Genomic DNA, 14,977 nt, shown 5'->3' with positions numbered 1-14,977 from the left:
ATTTTATTTGGATGCATAAGAGGCGCACATTTACAATAATGCTATTCCTTAAGCCTATATATGGTCACAGAAAAAATACTCGCAGGAAAAAAAGCCCACAGGAAAAATGCTCACAGGTGTAAATGCTCACAGATAAAAAAGCCCACACCGAAATATGCCCACATAGAAAAATACTCACATGGAAAAATGCTCACCTAGAAATAAGCCCAGTGAAAATAAATCGATTTGACCATCGATTGAATGTTCAAAGAATTGTTCAAAGAAAAATTATTTAAATTATATGATATATATATATATATATATATATATATATATATATATATCACAAAACATCTATATATATATATATATATATATAACAAATATATATATATATATATAACAAAACATCTATGGTATATATCAAAAACTGCATAACTTATGTGTAGATTCAGTTGCTGTATAAGATCAATAAATGGGCCGTTTTGAATTAAGCAAAGAAGAGAAGGAAAATAAAACGGAATATACAGTAAGAAATTATTACAATTTTAATTGTTAAAAAATTAAGTAATAACAAATATAAGTTACACATTTTATAATATAAGCATTTAGAAGAATAAGCAAACATAAATAATTATTTTATTTAAATTATGTAGAATACCGCGTTATATATAAATATACATTTCAAAAAGTTATAAATACATAAACGTGCTGAAAATTAGCTAATATATGTAAATATCTAATTTTAGCATGGATTTCATCATAGTTTCTTACATGATTCGCGATCACCAAATGTTTTTAAGTTTTAATATTTTCTTTCTTTCTTTCTTCGTTTCTTTTCTTTTTTTTTTTTTTAATTCAGTACGCCATGTATTTACTATAGCTAATAATAAACGTTGATAAGCTAAATCTTTTCTCTTTTCGTCAAATAAAAACCACCTACTAGGATGACTACAATTAAATAATTAATTTAGTATCTTGTGAAAGCTTTCCTAACAATTTGTGGTTTTAGGAGATTTTTTGAAAGCTGCTTCATAATGATTGCACACTTCGATTGGAAACTGTGGTCTTCTAGAAATTTTTTGGCTTCAAACTTAAATAACTACACACAAACATCAATTTGTATAGATACACATCAAAAGTATGCAAAAATAGAGTAAAAACCAAAAATTAACTATTGGCAGTTACAGGAATAAAAATGTCGTACAGGAGCAGCGGTATAAAGAATTTATAGTACAATGCAAAATTTTACTATAGTTTTCATTCTTTTATATACCGCATCTGAAAACGTTTATGTGAGCATTAATACTCACATAAACGTAAAATACAATAATTTTTTTAAATGGTCAAATAATTTTTCTTTTAAAATTTAAGTATGCGTACAATGTTCAAATCGATTGATTATTTATTGACTAATATATTTCTACGCGTTTTAATTTATCAGTGGGCTTATTTCCATGTGAGCTTTTTTCCGTGTGATCATATTTCTAGGTGAGCATTTTTCCATGTGAGTATTTTTCTATGTGGGCATATTTCTGTATGGACTCCTTTTCCTGTGAGCATTTATACCTGTGAGCATTATTCTGTGAGCATTTTTCCTATGGGCTCTTTTCCTATGGTTTTTTTGTAGAACCATATGGATATATATATGAAAATATAATCTCATATGGATATATACCACGAGCGATATACATAGAAAAATATAGGCTCATATGGATATATACCACGAGCCTATATAAATAGGCTCGAATCCCGGAAAAGACGTAGATGTTTTTATAAATAGAGCTGTAGAGTTGTTAGGTTTTCTTTTGAATGATGAGATGTGAAAAAGGAGCAATGCCACCGCTTCGACTCGAACTTGCATCTCTCGAATACACGACACGTGTGCTACCGTTACACCATGAAGGCATGATGGAAGGAGGGAGAAAATACCTTATATACTTCCCCTTTTAAAGAGCGACAGCGGATCAGGGGATTCAGTGGTCAAATCCTGGTGGTGACGAATTATCATCCGCCACCTTTTAGTTCGGGTGCCACTTGCCGAGTCATTAGTTTTTTTAGAAGCAGGAGATGTGAAAAATGTGCTATGTGTTCGCCAAAGCTCGAACCTGGTCCTCTCGAAACCCGCTGAGTTTTTTACTTTCGATGCACCACGAAGGCATTCTGGAAGGAGAAAGAAAATACCTTATAACGTTTGTACGGCATGGAGGCACTCCTCTTGGCGAGCCGAAACTCCTCTCATGAGGTCAGCGGTATCGAAGAGGGGTGGGAGACTTCGAACCCGTCCCTTCCTTCAAAATTTGGGGGCGGAACTGATCAAAGTCGTAGTGTTAACTATATGGTTTTCAAGGCTCTTGCTAACTACAGGAGCACTCTTGACAATTTACCAGGATGGATTTCGAGGGCTTACTTTAATATCAGAGACCTGATCTGATGTTACTGTTGATCGGTTGGGATAAGCCACAAACATATTCGTTTAAAGCACTGATTTGTTTACATTTTGCTAAGATCTCGACCATTTTGTGTCTATGATGAAATATTAAAACTGAAATCGTTTTTGTTTCTTCTCAGAGCAGCAGCGTCTCGGAGAGAAAACGTCGAATAACAGTAATACAGTCGATATTAATAATTGATAAAAGCTTGTCATTGGACATTTACTGTTGTTGCAGCTGTTGTTACAGCCACATCTTTAAAAACTGTTTACCAACTTGAACCATGCAAATTTTGATTGAATAATTGAGTGACATAATGCAACTCCTATCAAATCGTTTAATGGTTTGCTAGTGATTGAATTATGTCATGAGTCACAATAATTCTGAGATATGCACTTTTTTACTCTATTTACTAACATAGTATATGGACATTCCTCATTCTGTCAATTAAATGACGTTATGAGTTCCTTTGACCCGCCGAACCACGCACAGGGGTTCAAGCCCTGATCTCTCACCCTGGAAAGAGAGACGCATCACTTTTGCTACACTGATGGTTGTCAATGATTTGCTACCTGCCAGTCACATGGGCTGCTCGTTGTCAATGATTTGCTACCTGCCAGTCACACGGGCTGCTCATTGTCAATGATTTGCTACCTGCGCGTCACACGGGCTGCTCGTTGTCAATGATTTGCTACCTGCCAGTCACACGGGCTGCTCGTTGTCAATGATTTTCTATCTGCCAGTCGCACGGGACATTACCCAGCGTACTCGAGGCCCTATACTCAGGCAGGACCTGGGACGCCACCCCGGGCTACTAGAGCCTTGAGCTCTAGCACGTGCCAGACTCACGGGTCGACCAAAAAGGGATCTTTCTGAGGCCTTTAGAACCACTAGGTTCGTAATTGGTACACCTCCGTGGCCGACACTGCCTAGGTACAGATCCTAGCCAAAAGCTTCGTAGAGTTCTCTACTTCGACTCCAGGGGGGCTGTATTCACTAGATAGAATAGAAAGTTTAGAGGCAACAATTAGAATATTTGTATGACTGCCAAAACACGTAGAAATAGTAGGATTTACTTTGTTTGAAATTATTTAACTGTAGAACGACATGCAAAGTAACACAGAACCGTTGCTGTGAGTATGAAATATTTATCTAAAATATCACAATGTACACGTGCCAAAAGTGACCGAAAGAAAGGTTAGCAAAAGCTGTTAATAATCAAGAACTTTGTTTAGAATTCAAGGAATGGCGTTTAAAAGAAGATATCAAAATTTGAGTAATGTATTATTCAGTCGCTTCAGGGCAAAATTTCTCAAATGCAGGTTAAGGAGAACAAATGAACTGTAGTCAGAGTTGAATATGTGATAATAAATATATGTTTTTAAAAAGGAACTTTCATTTAACAATGCAAGAAACCTACTTTAAAAGAGTTTGTTCAAGATCTACTTTACGAAAAAAAATAAGTAAGTAAATAGAAATGCAAAGAAGTCGTGCCGAGCAGCAATAAGCATCTAAAAAGATGGTCAAAATACAAGCCAAAGGTCGGTGTCCTTTTCGAAGCAACAAGCACAGCAGCTGTTGATTTTTTGTTTGCATAGCAAAAATGGAGCCTTTCCTTAGCTAAATCATTAATATTTAAAAAGAATGAAGTGCGAAGACACTTCCTAGTTACATCCTTGTATGAAGTGTGCTCGCAAAAATTTTCGGAAATCATATTTCAACGGAAATATCCATTTTGACCTATATCGAAAGCAATTTAACGATGTTTTTGCATGATATCTGTACTTAAGGACAGAATAAAGGACTCTTTTCCCCAAAACGGGTTGCAAAAAGGATTTATAATGGATTTAGAAGAGATTTTTTTAACTTCTGTACTGACGTATGTGCGTACGTATGTATGTGGCATAACTCAAAAGGGAGTAGCCTCAGAACGTTTAAACTTTGTATATAGGACTGCTATAACATGCAGTTGTGCACCTCCCTTTTTGGTTGCAATCGGCTGCACAAAAAGGGTATAAATATATATATCCACTCTGTTACTCGTCTCCGTGAACTCAGTTCTTTTTATTCTTATATGTTGGAAAATTGTGCATTTTTTGCCTTAAAAGTGATTAAATTTTATTGTTCTTATCTACTGGTTAAAGTTTTTATGTCTTTAGCGAATATGCATGCAACAGTTGTAGAATTATGAACAATTTAAATGTTTTCTAAGTGTGGCTTAGCCTAATAGCAGCCATATCTGTTTACGTTTGAAACTTAGCAGAAAAGTGAATTAAGTCAGTTTCTGCACTTTCAGTGTCTTTTCGCCGAATGGGACCAAAAGTAAAATTTCAGTTTTCTGCACCAAAAAATCTACCTTCTTGCCCGCTTGCCGAATTGCTTGATTTTTGCGTAAAATTGTAAATTTTTTTTTTTTTTTTAATTGTCTTAACTGCATTTGGTGTTTCATGTTTTTCTATATTTTTCAATTTTTAATAAATATATATTACGTTTTTATGTATTTTTGCTTTGCCGCGAAGTGAGAACAGAATTAATTGAATGAGAAATATGTTTCTAATGAAATTACAGGAAAATGTTTAAATGAAATACAGCAACAAAAATGTGCATAATTTAATATTCTGAACAGGGAAGTCACGTGATCTGTAAGGTCATCCGAATGTATCTCATTGTATATTAATTATTAATGCTGAAAATTGTTGCGTTGGTTCACTATAAAGGTCGGTTCATTTTTCAAATTGTTGCCTCCAAAATTAGAGCCCTGTATTATTCAAATACCTTGCTTCTCTTTATAAAATAAAGAAATATTCATCATACTGTTGCCATCTAATAAAACTAAGCTTTTACTAATAAAATTAAATTAAAATTAAGAAATGTTGTGACGACTAACATTCGTATGTTCTTTCAGAATTTTTAGCAAAAGGGGCGTTAGCCTAGAAGGGCTATTAATTCCGTTTTGGCATTTTGCGTTGATCCATTATAAATATCGGTTCACTTTTTAAATTGTTGCCACGAAATTTTATCGCCCTGTATTATATTTAAAGAAATTAAATAATGAAGAATCTGCATAAATGTATGTAAGTTTCTCGTGTTGTGATAAAACAAAGGTACCTAGAGCCATCAAATTTTCAATACTGTAATCTTCCACTCAATATTTACATCTGGAAGCCCGAATTTGGTATTTAAAATTTGTTTTATTATCGATTTCTTAATTTGTAACACTTTAGCGAATTTTTGATCAACAAACTCAACGATTTCAAAGCGAGCAATGGCAACACTGTATGGAAAAAAAAAAAAAAAAAAAACATTTTTATCTCCAGCCCGCGAGACTGTGTATCGGAAATTCTAAAGCTATGCTCATTTTAAAATTATTTTGCAATATTGCTGTTGAATTGAATTGTACGGTTTAAGTGCGAAGAACATGTATATAATAAATCAAGGTACCACAAAAAACGTTAAAAAATAAAAAATGCTCCTTTCGGCGCATAATAAAATCGGAAAGATTCCAGATTTTTTTTTCATTTTTATTAGGCTTTAGTATAAAATGCGGGTGTAGCAAAAAATTATTTTATGGTATTAGGCGCTAAGACATTTATTGCCGAAGAAAAGCATTAAAAGATTGTTAAGAATAGCATTATGTGTATATTTTGCATTTAACTGGCAAACTTTGTTACTTTACTAACCAATGTATTCTATTCATTATGTGCTGCTTGAAAATGAGGAAGCGATTCACGTGAATAACGGTGAATGAATTTCTGTATTGGTCGAAACGAATGAATAACGAATAACATTGTATGCTGGTCCCACAAGATTTTGCTTGCAGAATGTAAAGAACGCTCATCCAGATACTAAAGTCTTTTCCTAATGGAAGTTGACGCTAGACGAGTCCAGTCATGTTAGCTTACTGAATTAATGGTAGATATAGCCTTAGTTTTTTTATGCACGAATTATTTAGGACCGACTATTGGCAACGAAGGACAAAGTTTGAAGAGAATTTGCAAAAATTTTAATTGTTCCTGCCACCCCAGACGAGAAAGTGTTTAGTGACACTGATACCGTACCGAAGGGCCCGGGTTCGAATCCCGGAAATGGCATGGTTGTAATTTGTCCGTCCTTTCATAGGAGGCAAAGGTGATCCCCCTATTAGGTGCCTCCATAACTGACCACCGCTTTCGGCCTTGGAAAGTAGCCAATGTCTATGGACAGTGTATGCCTACTATTGAGGGAAAAAAAGTTTCTTTAATATTGAACCAAAACGTCTCGCTAACATTTATTGACTTGAAATGCGCGACATTAGAAACCATTTCGTATTGCACTTTTTTCCACACCGTAGAAGAAGCTCTTTTATCTGGAGAATATCGTTTTCATTTTACACAGTAATGGAGAATATAGTTTTTTTCCAAGTTTTCATTTTACACAGATTTAATTGTTCAGGTAATTTTCTCTAATTTAAGTGAAAGAAGTTAATTTAATTTGATTTTTTTTTTAAATTCAAGTGAAGATATGGTTGAGCAGGAAACTTCAGCAACTTTTCTTAGAAGGATGAGAATAAAGAATTCAAAACTCTAGCATAATATTCACTAACTGGAATTATATTTGTTAAAAAAATATTGGGGGATATTTTGAAAAAAAAAATGATCGAATGAAAATATATTCACACTACAGAAGATAACAATACGTAACTTTTGTATCACCTCGAAAAGTTTCTTTTGCAAGCTACAAAGTCTGTGATAGAACTCTAAAGTCGGAATCAAGTTCCTTTAACTTAATCAGATGCGCGTCTCAATATTTTTAAACGTTCTTTATTTATGTCTCTTACAGACTAAATGATTATTTTCAATGGAATTTTAAAATAAAGGGCATTTTTGTATTTTAAGAGCTATTATTCAAGAGTTTCAATGATTACCAGTAATGCCAGAAATTAGCAAGATATTAAAATTATGTGAATAATTGCTGATGCGATGGACTCTCTTTTCGATGTGACTTCCTGGTTTTATTCCTTTTAAGCGAACAAAGTAAACAACAAAAGCAAACAGCAGTACAGTTATTAATTTAGAATTCAAACAACAAAAATCAGCGTTATGTTTTCAAATTTTCACAGGACTAGTTTCGATGGTTTTACCAAAACCATCATCTTCAGCTTCAAAAGCGCATCCATTTACGCCAATGCCAGTCTGAGATAAGATAATGTTCACAAATTCTTTTTAAACTTTCTGAAGCGAAGTCAGATGTGACCAGCCAGTATATTTGCAGGCATTATCTTAATACTTGTATTTTTATTTTATCAATATTTGAATATACAAAATGGCAAATTAATTTTGTATTTTGTAAAACTTGTCTCTTTTTTTTTTTTTTTTTTCAGAATTCTTCATTTTCCTTGTGTTTCAATCACCATTTTCCGATATACTAGAACACTGGACAGACGTCAAATTTAGCACGAACGATCCGGTAAGCACTGCCTGCTTCTATGAAAAGCATTAGTGAACAAAGTGTTTTCTCTTTTGCTGCGTCATATTGTTAGTGCATTTGTTCTGATAACTATGAATTGTTGAAGCATCACTAAGTATTGTTACCAACTTTTCAGTTAAATTTATTATTAATAAATATTGCTGATTAAAACCACAATAGTATTGCTGTGTTCTACTGGTTCGTGGATTTGCAGTAATTGATGATAACACTTGATTAACAATTCAAACACAATTTATTCGTCAGTATTTCCAAAGTCACGTTTACAATAGTCGAAAAACTACAATAAACACGCTGAAACAATCAGCAACGCACCTTTCAGACTATAATGGTGAAGACAGCTTCCCGGCAGAGCACCAAAGTACAGCTCCCGACTCGGTCGATTGCTCTGAAGCTAATCTCGGAACTCGAGATACTCTCTTCTACACTACTATTCCACGTACAGGAAGGGTACATATAGCTCTAACCTACCTTCAGGCAAATCTACGGCATATCGCCAATTTTGTTGTCAAATATCGCCAAATGGGGTAACCCTGTCCTTTTTCTGCCAATTGCTGGCAAACCTGACCCTGCTTTGCTGAAAAGCTATCTGACCGCAGCTGGGCATTTCGCAACAGTATGTAAAATCTTAATTTGTTTAAAGTGAAATATATGACGACTCCCCCCCCCCACATTTATTTGCGGAATAAACTCTCTTTTCTGCAGTAGTACTTTCAATGATTACCATAGACGTTCAAAATGATTTCTCGGATTTCTTTTAGATGACCGCTGATAGTCTAAGATTATAACTTTAGGAAAATTTTCTTGAATTTCTTTCAGGTTTCTGCTCATTTAATATGTAATTATCATAGATTTTCAGACAGTTTTCTTGGATTTACTTCAAATGTCTGTTGATATTGTGATTATCTTAATTAGGACTGTTATTTTTTCCTGTGCCTGTGATACTCTAATTACTATAGACTTCAACCTTTTCTTGGATTTCTTGCGGGTGCCTCTGATATTCTATAAGAGATTTTGGAAAGTTTTTTTCAGTCTTCTTTCAGGTTTTGTGTGTTTTTTTCCCTTGACCATCTATACAGTTTTACCCCTCTATCCATCTCTGAAATGTTTTTGTACATTTCCTTCTCAGTGGTACATAGAACTTAACAAGTTTTGCTTTGGCTGCAGACGCTCATTAGGCGGGCTAGTTTTTCAATAATTTTTTACCTTTTTTTACGTAAAATGGATCTTTTCCCAGAAATGAAACTTTCATCCTTGTCTTTCCATTTTTCATAATTCTAAATAATGTATTTCAATTTCTGAAGACCATTTCAAATAAGAAATGCGGAAGGGAAGGATAAAATATTCTTTACCCAAATTCTGCTTCTTGTAAATCTTTTGAGTATCTTAAAAATGATTTCTGAAACGCTCGATTATTTGATTGTTACACATATTTCGATTAAGATCATAATAAAAATTTCTTATTCCAGTAATGGCTGTAAGGCCTACGAAAACCCTGTAATTACATACAATTTATATTGTTTATGTTTTTGTGTTTAGTTAGCTATTTTTAGTAGAATTGCATTTAAAATTGTTTTATTGCCCCGTGCAATGCAGTACGAGATTTATTCGAAGAGAAAGCTACGCCGGAAAAGTTAAAATACAGTAACACGCGCATTTAACATTTAATAAACAGATATCTAGTAATTGATTTTGCTTTGTAAAAACCTCTAGAAAATAGAAATTACCAGAAGATTCTCGTGATTGATTAAAAAGCCCGAGAAAAACATCTCAGGTCAGTTGTTTACATAGTGCTGTTATTGATTGTAGCGAATTCTCAGTGAGATCAGATTTGCTTTCTCTGCGCTTTGGATTGCGTTCTATTTAACATTTTGGTAGTTGAAAGTATAACTACTGTCAGATATTGTGATATTGTGCCAATATCTCTGAGGAAAAGTTTCAGCGTTCTGTTTTATTTATTGTGATAAGAATAAGTTTTTATTAACTTTTTATCGACTTGTACATTCAATCTAATACGAACCCGTACGCACACAACAATATTAATCTCTTTAAAAAGAATTTAACGACTTATATTGATATTAATTGTCGATTTAATAATTTTTTTTTTTCAAAACGTTTTAGAAAGCTTGATTTCAATCTAGAAGTAATTGCTGAATTAACAAAAGTCATGTCATCTCATCGTCTGAGATTATTTATGGAATTCGAGGTATTTACCAGACATATACAATCCAGATGTTGCATTAGAATCAGGGACTGTCTCTCGCAATCAGGAACGTTTTTAGCCTGTTATTAAAAGCATTTGCATCTTCCTTAATTGTGACAGCTGCCTTCTGGAAACATCACTTCTTGATATGTGCGTGGTCCCCGTTTTATTCCCAGTACCTTTTATTTTTGACAGAACCTCAGGATCGTGAAGGTATTTGGCGCCTATTGGGCCAGCCACGTGCGCATTTTAACTACTCAGCCTGTCTCATCGGGATATTAAGCACTTTTTTTTTTTAACTTCACTTGGGGCAATTAGGAGGAAAAAATCTGTACATGTATAATATGTTTCCAGGTTCGTTGGATTTACTTCCTAGGAACTAACGATGCAGCACATCGTTTTGTTAGAATGCGTAAGAAACTAATGAAAATACGTACAGATAATTCTTAAGTTATGCATAGGGCCACTGAACTTTTCTTTCGGTTTCATCTAGAAAAAAAAATTAGATATAATTGTTAAAGAAATTTAGTTGGATTTTTGACTTTAATAAGTTCTTTTATTTATCAAGTTTTACTTATTTATTTAACTCATTACTTTTTTTGTTTAAATTACCTTTTAGTTATTAAAAATTATTAGCCCAAAGGGGCAATTTGGCCTGAAAGACTATTAATTTCGTTTTGGAATTTTGCGTTGAAACCTTTAAAAAGTTATATCACCTTTCAAATCGGTGCCACCAAATATTATCACCCTGTATTATATCTGAAGAAATTAAATAATGAAGAATCTGCATAAATGTATGTATGCTTCTCTTACTGTAATAAAACAACGGTACCAAGAACCATACAATTTTGAATGATGTAATCCTACTGCGAATATGGGCATCTGGAAGCCCAAATTTAAAATTTGTTTTATTATAAATTTCATATTTTGTAAAACTTTAACGAATTTTTGATTTATGATGATTTGAGTCAAGGCTTTCAAAGCAAGCGATGGCAACGTTGTAGAAAAACACTTTTATCTCCAGCGCGTGAGACTGGGTATCGGAAATACTAAAGATTTTTAAGATTCTCTTTTTAAAATTATTTTGCGATATTGCTCTTAAACTTAATTTTATGGTTTAAGTGCGAAGAACATGACATTTAATATATAAAAGTAACTCATAAAATGTAAAAAAAAAAAAAAAAAAAAAAAAAAAAAAAAAAAAAAACTCCTTTGGACCTAATTTAAAATTTGAAAACTTTTAGAGTTTTTTTAATCCTTTAATTGTTACAATTTTGTTTCAGTTTATTAAACATTAAAATAAAATGAATTACTTAATATTTATTTAGAGATCTTTTTAAACTTTATGCCAGTAACTTAATAAGTGAATTAATCATTTATGATTTACTTTGAATTAATTTTTAGGTTGCAAAATTTGGGCCCATATTCGTGTCAAGGACATTAATAAATTCATTATATTAATTTTCATTACATTAATAAATTCCAATATTTTGTATACTTTGAGAGGGAAGATGTTGAGCAGCAAATGATGTAAACATTTTTTAAATCTTTAAAACAATTCAAAATCTCCACAAGTTTAGTGCTACCTTGGAGGAAGAAAAGAACTTTAACAAAGTAAAAAAGGTGATTTGTTCTGCTTCTTTTCGATATGGTAATTTTTATCCACTTAAAATAACTTGTTGTATATTTCAAAAGGATAAATGTGTTAAAAAAGGAATTGCGCTTCGGAACTGCATGATCCCCATTTGGTGATTTGTTTTAGTAGCGAAAATTTGGTAACTTTGATTAGGTTGGCAACAATGATTGCTTTTTTACATTGTTGTTTAAACTTTTCTCAAGCTTTTGCATGAGTTGTTGAGTAGTAATTGTTAAATGAGTGAACTGGAGAGTATTATTTGGGAGAAGAAGTAAAATTTTTAATTTCAAGATTTCAAGATTTTCAAATATCATATTATTATGTACATCATTTCCAACTCCTGTATACTGCCGTGTTCTCTAATGGCTTTAGAATATATTTACTAACAATTTATTGTCAATGTGAATTTTATTTTCCGGTGAGAGCTACTTCATTGTCGATCCCCTCTCATGGCAGATTTCACTTATATTCCATTTATATTCCAGTTTCCAGTCTCTATGTCAATCTAGACACACAGAAATATATGTAAATTGAGACAAAAAATTTGACGGTTAATGGGTTAATCTAAAAAATATTGTGTCAAATTTGAAGCAGCATGCAGTAAAGGGTTAATTTATGTTTCTGATAATAACAGTGCATTGTTTATCAGTGCAAGAAGTTGGGATACACAGGAAGAATGATATTTAATTATTATTTCCATTTCACCTTTTTAATTGTTCGTATAGTTTCCAATAGTTAATAATTCCCCGCATTGCTGATTTTTATAATATTCATATAGTTTGTGTACTTAATAAAACGCAATGCATTGCACTATATCTTGCCTAGCAAATAATCATTACAAGCCACTTAAAATCGGGTTAACTGCAATAAATGTTTAAACTGGAAACAGACTTCTTTTGCATGAGATGAGCTACCTTAAAACAAATCGATTCACATTTGATACAATGTTCATTTTTCCTCCACACTTATTTGCATGCATTTGAATCTTCTTTTCTTTTATTCTTTTTTTTTTATCTTCCATTTAATTTGAGCAAGAGGTCGCTAACGAAAGCTCACCTGTCCCCTGTTTGACCATTACGACCCATGAAGTATCTTCCTCTTTGATAGAGGAATGCTCCAACATTCTCTTCACGTTTGTGGTAGCTGAAGAATTCATGCAATAGCGTCTGCTGCCATTTTATAGGTTTTATTTATTAATCCGTCCAGTCGTTGAACGGCTTTTGCAAAGAACATCTGGTGCCAGTTCTCTTCCCGAAGTTCTTTTTCTCTTTTCCCCACCCAAAGGATAGTTAAAAGGGCAAGTGCAGTTCAGGCAATATAAAGTGGACTATCCGCTACTATTATTTGGCAATGACATTTTCCTATTGATTGCGTAAACCGTCATTAATATCGTCTAATCGCTCGCGTACACCCTTTATTGCTGTATTAAAGTTTATTGTGCTAAAAAAAGTCCAAATGTAAAGTCAGATAGAATCTAGAAATAAAATACACAAGAACTTTGGGGGGGGGGGAAACAGAATTATGGGTATTGCACATTGGATTTTCTGGCCCCAGATATTAAAGATTATAAGCGCCATATGAATAAAAGTCATTTTTGTCAGGCAGTGTATAGATTAAGCGTTAAATATGTACAAATAATTTTTAGAGGCATTTTCAACATGGCTCAGATCTGGATTCAAGTTACACACCAAAAAAAAAAAAAAAAAAAGTGCTGGAAATGCTGATTAAAAGAAAATAAATATCGGATACACACACTCTACATGACTTCCGTATACGCCGTATTAAATTATACACATTTTTTGCTTCACTTCATTTAAACTTATTTCTTCGAATTAGTCTAACTTTATTAACTGATTCCTCAAGGCAAGTTGAAAATGACATCAAAAACTGCGAATTTTAAAATGAAATATCCTGGTCAATTTTTGTCCAGTCAAAATTCTTGTAATTTTATTTTATTATAACGTGTATAGAACTTTCCCAGATATAAGTATAGGAGCCGGGAGATGGCATTAAAAGTTAGGTTTTGTTATTTGTATAAAATAAATTATTTTTTTAAAACTGAAATTGCTAAAACATGAATATTTTCGTCATTTGAAATAATTCTGTAATTGGAAGTATATGTTTTCGATCAACGATTGCAAAAGCAAAGGCCGGATAAGGACATTTAAACCGGATAAGCGGATGAATATATGTATACTATGTATATGTGATACTTTTTACCGTAATATTTCGGGATTACAATATTTCCTTTATTTGCTTTACTTCGTACTAACAACATAGTTGTGATGGGTTTGTTGCTATCTTTAGTATATTTTATTATAGAAGTATGTTTTCTTCACAGTTCCTTTTCTCAAGAATCTGACGATTGCGAAGCATGCGATCAAACAATATCTGATATTTCATCTGTTTCTTTCATTTTTATAATTATCTTTTGGTAAAGCTGAGCACTCCAAGACAGTTGGAAGTGCTATTGGATCGGTAATTAACCAGGTATTCTGACACTGACAGATGGTCTGCCATCATTTATGGTTCCGGGCTTTTTATCGCTAGGAATCAGATTCGAGTTTTACCGCTTGAGGAAACTGTAACAAAGTCTTTTTTTTTTTTTAATTTATTTTTTTTTTTAACCAAAAGGGGCAATTTGCTCAGAAAGGCTATTAAATTCATTTTGCCATTTTGCGTCGTCCACTATAAAACGGCGTTTAAGTTTTCGGATTGTTTCCACAGAATATTAGAGTCCTGCATTATATTTAAAGAAACTAAATTATGAAGAATGAACAATTTGTATGAATGTATGTATGTTTCTGGCAGTGTGAAAAAACAAAGGTACATAGAGCTATAAAATTTTGAATGACATAGTCCTCCACTCGAACTTGGGCACCTGGAAGCCCAAATTTGGTATTTCTTTTATTGTGTATTTCATATTCGTAAAAAACCATAACCCCATAGCAAATTAATTCATAATAATATGTAATATAATAATAATACATTAACTAATTAATAATAATTCATAAAAAACATAATAATAAAATGTAAGTTTCATAAAAATAATTATAATTATTTTTATGATACATAACATAAATCATAACTCCAAAATGGCTTGTTATGGGCGACATTAAAATCTGACACCTTTCAGATTTTATGTTTTTACTTTATATTGTTTTTAATTATTTTATTCAAATGGTACTTTCCAGTCATATTTTCTTCCGCATCTCTTATTTTGTCTTTTTGGAGGGTGGCAAAAAAATTTATGTACCTCCAATT

At 32.7% G+C, this 14,977-nt stretch overlaps 1 protein-coding gene across 4 annotated transcripts in view; it reads left to right on the top strand.

Annotated features, from left to right (window-relative positions):
• Positions 1-14,977, top strand: part of LOC118184643 (uncharacterized) — a 343,022-nt gene that overhangs the window by 243,799 nt on the left and 84,246 nt on the right. For 3 of the 4 annotated variants that reach the window (XR_015041413.1, XR_004757466.2, XM_085817646.1), the window contains exon 3: positions 7,771-8,026. Coding sequence is in view for 2 of the 4 variants with exons in the window: in XM_085817646.1 (XP_085673772.1) it covers positions 7,771-7,843 (73 nt within the window). In the remaining 2 variants the exon portion in view is untranslated. Of the gene's footprint in view, positions 1-7,770; positions 8,027-14,977 lie in introns of those variants that run through there. The other variant, XM_085817647.1, reaches the window with a different exon arrangement.

This window comes from Stegodyphus dumicola, chromosome 5, assembly GCF_044657685.1.
Source record: "Stegodyphus dumicola isolate Sdum_Otavi_A_Nest chromosome 5, ASM4465768v1".
Taxonomy (NCBI): Eukaryota; Metazoa; Arthropoda; class Arachnida; order Araneae; family Eresidae; genus Stegodyphus; species Stegodyphus dumicola.
This window is presented reverse-complemented; position numbering and strand designations above follow the sequence as displayed.